At 36.5% G+C, this 7,413-nt stretch overlaps 1 protein-coding gene across 1 annotated transcript; it reads left to right on the top strand.

The window, feature by feature from the left end:
* The first annotated feature begins 1,096 nt into the window (after positions 1-1,096).
* LOC107842524 (bifunctional TH2 protein, mitochondrial) lies at positions 1,097-6,612 on the top strand. Its single transcript, XM_016686423.2, has 6 exons — positions 1,097-1,854; positions 1,952-2,060; positions 3,285-3,575; positions 3,696-4,110; positions 4,205-4,471; positions 5,570-6,612. The coding sequence occupies exons 1-6, from the start codon at positions 1,664-1,666 to the stop codon at positions 5,980-5,982; spliced, it is 1,686 nt and encodes a 561-aa protein (XP_016541909.1). The 5' UTR covers positions 1,097-1,663; the 3' UTR covers positions 5,983-6,612.
* The last annotated feature ends 801 nt before the right edge of the window (positions 6,613-7,413 follow it).

Below are 7,413 nucleotides of genomic sequence, written 5' to 3'. Positions count from 1 at the left end.
TTGAGAAAAATGTGACAATGTACCCACAGTTTTATACATAGATAATACAACAAACATAGCACATCTTAATGAAGGATTCATAAAATGAGATAGAACGAAGCACACTTCATCAAAGTTCTTCTATACACATGAGCTCCAAAAGAATGATGATATTAATGTACAACAGATTCGTTTAAGTGATAATGTGGCTGATTTACTCACGAAGTCTCTTCTAAATGCAACTTTTAAGAAGATGGTGTACAAGATCGGGATGCAAAGGCTCAAGGATGTTCTCATTAGTAGGAGTTAATACGCGTCGTACTTTTTTTCTCTTACAAGATTTTGTCCCACTGAGTTTTCCTTGTAAGGTTTTTAATGAGACAACCTATATGCGTATTGTTAAAGATGTAACTCTTTTTACTTCACTAGATTTTTTTTCTTGAGTTTTTTCTAGTAATGTTTTAACGAAACACATTATCTATCAATTAGACATTCAAAGGGGAGTGTTATAAATGTATTTACATTATAGTGAATGTCTATCAAGAATATAAATAAGATCTATCAAGATCTAATTGATATCTATCAAGATTTGAAATATCTGTCTTTTAGTCAGAAACTAGGAGTAAATTTCTCTATAAATAGAAGGATTTTATTTATTGTGTACTCAATCTTTTAATCTTTCATCCCTCAAGAGAAACAAAAAAGACTCCTCTTTCTCTTTCTATTTATTTTTGTTATTCTTTATATTTCATATCAATTATATTATTTTTTGAATATAATAAATTTATTGTATTAAAAAATATAGATAAATAATATCTAATAATAAAAATAAAATAAACAAAAAAATATTTATTAATTTAATTTGGATAAATATTATTAAAAGTTCATTTTTAATATAGTGGATAATAGAGTAATTGTATGAATTGTGGTGTAGTGGTACGACTACTCCACCTTGATCAAAGATTTTAAATTCGAACCTTAAATATAAAAAAAACATTATTAGAAGTGCCATCTCCAGAATGAATTATGCAGTGCACGATCCAAATTAGTCTGAACTCATGTCATCGGGTGTAAAACTAAAAAAAAAAAACCCATAAAAATGAAAGAATGACAGGAATAAATTGGATTCACAAGGAAGAGGGGGAGAGAAAATGAATGAAGCGGTGCGTAGTTTCAATGAAAGTACAGTAGTAGGTAGTCTATTCCGTATGGGGTACCTGCAACTTGCTTTCTTGCCACCGCATTTTGCGCCACTTTTTCTCTCCCGCCCCCCAACACCAACCCAGCTCTCTCTCTCTTCAACTCTTTGATTCCTTCCTTTCACCAACCAACACGTCACGGATCCCTTCCTCTTCTTCTTTCTTCTCTACAGTTGGTCAGAGACGACCATTCAATCCGTGACCAACTCAGACTTAGTCTTCTCTTTTCTTTCTTGCTAACAAACGCGCATTCCCCATTTCTCTTTTTATACCAAATCTGTAAAGACATTCGACTTTTCCTCATGTCTCTTGCACACCCTTTCTCAAAGAAAGTTGGCAAGTGTTCCCCCTCAACTTGGAACGGATAAAAATCAATCGGACTATTCAAAGAAAGTTAACAGTTTTCTTTTTGTTTTTTTAATCAAGAATTGGTGCTGCTTGTAGTGAGAAGCTAAGATCAGTTTGACAGGTAAGGGAGATAAGATATGGTAGGATTCCAAGCGGTTCCAGATGATGGTGGGATAGCAAGGAGGCTTTGGGTGAAGTTCAAGAACGAATCTCTATGTGCTCTTTATACTCCTTTTGTAGTGTGTTTGGCATCTGGGACTTTGGACTCCATATCATTTCTTCACTGTATCTCTCAAGATGTCTATTTCCTTCAAGCTTTTGCTCACGCGTAAGTACCCCCTTTTCCCTTTTAGTTGCTGTCAAATATGCTTATAATGGTGAATTCTATGTAATCTGTTGATTGATTATTTGTTCTTTTTTTACAGTTATGAACTGGCGGAGGATTATGCAGATGACGATGAAGATAAGGAAGCTATTCGTGGAATGAGAAAGCGTGTGTTAAGGAAACTTAAAGATCAAGATGACCTTGTACGGGTAAGCTATCCTACACTTATGCATAAAAATTTCCCCAATACAAAATATTACTACATGGTTAGTCTCTCCTGTTCATATTGAAATTGGTACAACAAAATTGAATGAAAGCAACGATGTTATCAACTAGTTGGGATTATGACTTAGCAAATGATGATCTTGCTAGGATTAGTAGTGTTTGAGATTTGTATTGTAGGTTTGTGTAGGGGCAAGTGTGAGATCTGGAATTGAGGCATAGGGTGTGTTTGGTATCAAGGATAATCTTTTAGTTCGAAAATAACTGGTTTTCTTATTTATTTTTTACTGTTTTCTAAGTAAGTATAACATATTGTCTCAAAATCATTTGTATATAATCTGTTCCAGCACTATGGAGATGGGGGTTGGGGGAGCGTGGGGGTGGTGGTGGTGGTGGTGGGATGGGGGCTATGGAGATAATTAGACAATTTTCTGTATGGAACTTGTTTTCCAGTAGAAAATGTTCTCCAAATATTTTATATAACCAAACATGGAAAAATGGAAAACGATTTTCTAGAAAGTGTTTTCGTCCATACCAAACACATCCATAATTGATTGATTTTTCATATTGTAGTTCAGGCTAACCATTTCAACAGTAAACAATGACTAAGTCTCTTCTTGTATTTTCTACTTGGGCATGTGATATTGATTGGTAATCTAGAATCATAAATAAATTTAAGATTATTTTATTGAACTCAAGAGGTCCATATACATTTTTTTCTCTGTCTCAAAGCCTTGGTGATTAGGTTCAAATTCAGTTTCCTTCTTTTCCATTTTCCCATTGGGGAAAAGGGCAAGGTTGAAAATCCTCCATCCCCCAATCTTATCCCGTCATATGCTAATTACAGAGGGTAGTTTGATTGAACATGAATTTTGATGTATAAACTGTTGATCTAGTAATCTATCTCTTGGTGCTAATTTGGGGTACTGCTAAAAGATTGTTAGGGTTAGAAGCTCACTCTTTAATATGTCCATTACTTGTGTGAAGTGAAATATGCCATAGAGAAGAAAGATTAGAGTCCAGTGGTTTGATGGGCTGTTGCATGCTTATTGGGACCTCCTGAAAAAAATTGAGATGTTTTTTCGAAGAATGGATACAGTCTAACGGGCGACTGTTCTTTCATTAATCCTATCAGCTTGTAGAGTTGCCTTTAGTCCATATTTATTTCTTGGTAATGTCCATAAAGGTTTAAAGGATATATTATAATGCAGGAATGGGGCTTTGAACTTCCAAAAGCTAGCACTTGTGACAGTGCCACAGCTAGATACACCGACTTTTTGCTTGCCACAGCAGCAGGAAAAGTAGAAGGGGAAAAAGGTCGTGGTAAAATTGTGACTCCTTTTGAGAAGACAAGGCTTGCTGCCTATACACTTAGTGCAATTGCACCGTGTATGAGGCTTTACAGCTTTCTTAGCAAGGAGATTAAGGCTGTTCTAGTCCCTGAAGAGAGCAATAACATCTATGAGAGATGGATCGACTGTCTATGTTCAGAAAGTTTTGAGGTATGTTTGATTCTTAATAGATGCATTCTTTTTTATTTTGTAGGGATCTCTTAACCAAATGCCAAGTATACTCTAGTTGAAATTTGTCTGACTGCTCTCCTGTAATGATTGTGTACTTAGGCAAATGCTTCAAGGATTGAGGACTTGCTGGATAAACTAAGTGTTACCTTGACTGGCGAAGAACTTGATGTTGTGGAAAAGCTGTATCACCAAGCTATGAAACTTGAATTGGAATTCATCTCTGCTCAGCCAATTACTCAATCCACTATAACCCCCATTACTCAAGTCCAAGAGCCAGCAGGATGCAATCTTACTCTGTTTTGCGATTTTGACATGACATGCAGTGCTGTTGATTCCTCTGCCCTTTTGGCAGATGTTGCTATCATTGCAGCAGCAAAGAGTGATCTGGATGATTGTGAATCCCCATATGTTCATATTTCTGCAGCTGATCTTCGGGCCACTTGGAGCAATCTTTCCAGCAAGTATATTGAGGAGTATGAGCAATGCATTGAAAGTATCATGCCTAGTGAAAAAGGTATGTAGTCTTCGGCAGTTCTTTTGGTAGTTTCTTCTTTTTAGCATAACATTACGACAATGAGAAGCCCTGAGATGTCTCCTATTGATCGCAGTTGGGAAATTTGATTATGAGGGTCTGTGTAAAGCACTAGTGCAGCTATCTGATTTTGAAAGTAGAGCAAATGATATGGTGGTTCATTCTGGTGTATTAAGAGGGTTGAGTCAGGAAGACATAAAACGGGTTGGGGAACACCTCATCTTCCAAAACGGTTGCAAAAATGTTTTGCAAGACGTTTTGGGAAGTAAAAACATGCACGCAGATGTTCATATTCTGTCATATTGCTGGTCTGGAGATCTCATCAGATCATCTTTTTCATCAGGTATGCTTGTTTTAGCTCATTGCCTGATCATGCCCTTTATTGAGTTCTATATTTTCAGATTATGCATTATATCATAAAAGTCACCATATGAAAGTTTTTGAGGGCTGAATAGTGGATATCTCGAGTTATAAAAATAATAATTTAAGATGATCCTTGCAAGAGATCCCAATGAAGGATAGAGAGTTCACAGGAGAAGATGATTATGCATCTCATTGGAAGAGAAAGTTAAGAGTAGAGACTATTAGGGATTTTCTATGGTTTATCACCACGAATAGCTGGCGAGTAAAGTAGCAGTTTCAAAAAGAAAAAAAGAAGAAGCTAGTGAGTACCTTTGCACTCCATTATTATACATTGCTGCAGAACACACAGCAAGGAGAACATCTCCAACACGTAATAAACTAACTGGTTGAATGTGATCAAAGCAGGAAGTGTAGATTTATTTTTTGTAGCAACCCAAAAATTGTACAAAATTCACACGGATAGTTTATAATTCATTCCCGGTATTCGATAGTTTAAACTTTAATCAAATAGTTTACATGTGGGCACTAATGAGATATAAAAGAACTTGGGAGTGGAACTAGGTTGTGTACCTATAATGCGAATATCTTTTTCTTTTTTTTGGATGAAGTAATGGTATTTCATTGCGAAACAACAAGAAGATGCATAATTGCAAATTACAAGCCAGAAGTACCAAAGTGCACAAAAAAAGAGTTTGATAACCCCTTAAAAATGTATGAATCTGTCACTAGGGAGCTAACAAATCCATAAATTGGTCAGTTTAACTTGATCCAGCGAAAATGGTTGGGTGAACATTTAGCTTTGAGAGAGTGATTTGTAGTTGAGATTCCATCATACTCCTTGGAGTAATTGGTAAAGTTGTTGCTATGTGATCAGGAGGTCATGAGTTCAAGCCTTGGAAACAGCCTCTGGCAGAAATGCAAGGTAAGGCTGCGTACAATAGACCATTGTGGTCGTCGGGCCTTTCCCCGGACCTGCGCATAGCGGGAGCTTTAGTGCACCGAGCTGTCCTTTTTTGGATATGGGATTGATTTCTTCAACTTTAAGCTGTTAGTTGATATTCTTCTCTTCATTTAACAGGGGCCTTACCAGTGTTAAATGTGCACTCAAATGAGTTACCTTATGAAGGATCTGTTACCACTGGTGACATTATTAAGAAGATGGAATCTCCTATGGACAAGCTTCAAGCCTTTAACGACATCCTGAAGTCCCATGGGAATAATGGCAAACATACTACTGTTTATGTTGGTGGTTCAGTTGGTGACTTTCTTTGTCTGCTCAGTGCAGATGTGGGCATTGTGATTGGTCTGAGTGCTGGCCTCAAGAGACTAGGTGTACAGTTTGGTATTTCATTTGTTCCATTGTTCTCTGGTTTGGTAACAAAACAGAGAGAACTAGCTGAAGGTGGCTGTTCTGGTTGGAGGGGGATGTCTGGTATTCTTTACACCGTCTCCAGTTGGGCTGAGATACATGCATTCGTTTTGGGATTATAGACTTCCAAGCCCCCAGCCTTTTGTCTCCTGCCTGAAGCATGAGTCACAGGGATCGGGGGGTCGGTAAATTTATACGAGAATAACAAGCATATAGATAGGTTATATCATCTAACATGTGGCTAATCGAAGTGGATTCCCATGTGTCAGTTCTTGCTCATTTTTTCGTCGAGGACTAGTAGCCCGTGTCAAGTTGTACTATACTGGGTGATATTTAGGGCCCAAGACAATTATAGTTTGTCTTCTTTGTGCAACTCACCTCTGGTCCAGTGCATTGGCCTCTTGTTTAGCAGGCTGATTACTTTTCTCTGACTTTTAAGAGAGAGAGAGAAAGAAGTATGAGACTCATTGAGGGAGTGTTTACAGTGAATTTGTTTGTGTAAATCCTGAATGCGAGGTGATTTTATTAGGGATCTCATGTTCAGGATATTGTTGCTTAATTTTAGTCTGGCAACATGGAAATGTCAACTGTTTTATCAGTTTCATTTACTTGTGAACTGAACAAATTGGTTTGAATTGTTGTTTTTTGCTATCTTTTTTATCGGGAGTAATGAACTAATGATGGGAATATTTTATTTCTCATGTTGTTAAATGTTATATCTCATGAGAGATTTGAAGGGAAAAGCTTACCTACACTTGATGTTTTGGTGATAACACTAAACTAATGTACTTTTCCATAGTTAGTTACTTAACGGTGTAAACTACATTTTGATTAAGTACAGTTAACTAAAATTAAACTTTACATTCAAACACATGCATGTATATTCCTCCAAATGAATGTGTTGACTTTCCAAAGTGGTTTTGTGATATATGGTATATTAGCTAGTTTGAATTTCTGGGATAATTGGAATTTAGAATAAATTTGATTTCAAAGTAAACCTGCATCTGAATCACATTTATATAAACTAAATTAATTTCTTAATATAACAACATATTCAATATATTTTCATCCAATGGAGTCTGAGAAGGATAACTGTACGCAATCCATATCTCTACCTTAGATGTGAGAAAGCGAAGTCATTTTCAATAGACCTCTGGCTCAACATACAGCAGTCTAGAAAAGAAATAGTGAAGGGACAAGAAACAATAAGAATAATCACAGGATTAATAAATAGTGAAGGGACAAGAAACAATAAGAATAATCACAGGATTAATAGGATAAATAATAACACATTTTGAAATAATACTAATACTATAACTACAAGCACGGCTAAGAAGCCCTCCTACCTACTAACAATGATGCATCCTTCCTACAATCCTTCTATCGAAATCAGCTCCCTCCACACCTTTCTATCTAGGGTCATGTCCTCGGTAAGGTGAAGCTGTTCTACTTTATGTCTAATCCCTTCCCTCCAAAATTTCTTCGACTAACCTCTATCTTGCTTGAATCCATCCCTAGACAACCTCTCACACCTCTGCACTTCGGCATTTGTG

Source organism: Capsicum annuum, chromosome 9 (assembly GCF_002878395.1).
Source record: "Capsicum annuum cultivar UCD-10X-F1 chromosome 9, UCD10Xv1.1, whole genome shotgun sequence".
Lineage (NCBI taxonomy): Eukaryota > Viridiplantae > Streptophyta > Magnoliopsida > Solanales > Solanaceae > Capsicum > Capsicum annuum.
The sequence above is the reverse complement of the archived record's forward strand: the minus strand, read 5'-3'. Positions and strand labels throughout refer to the sequence as shown.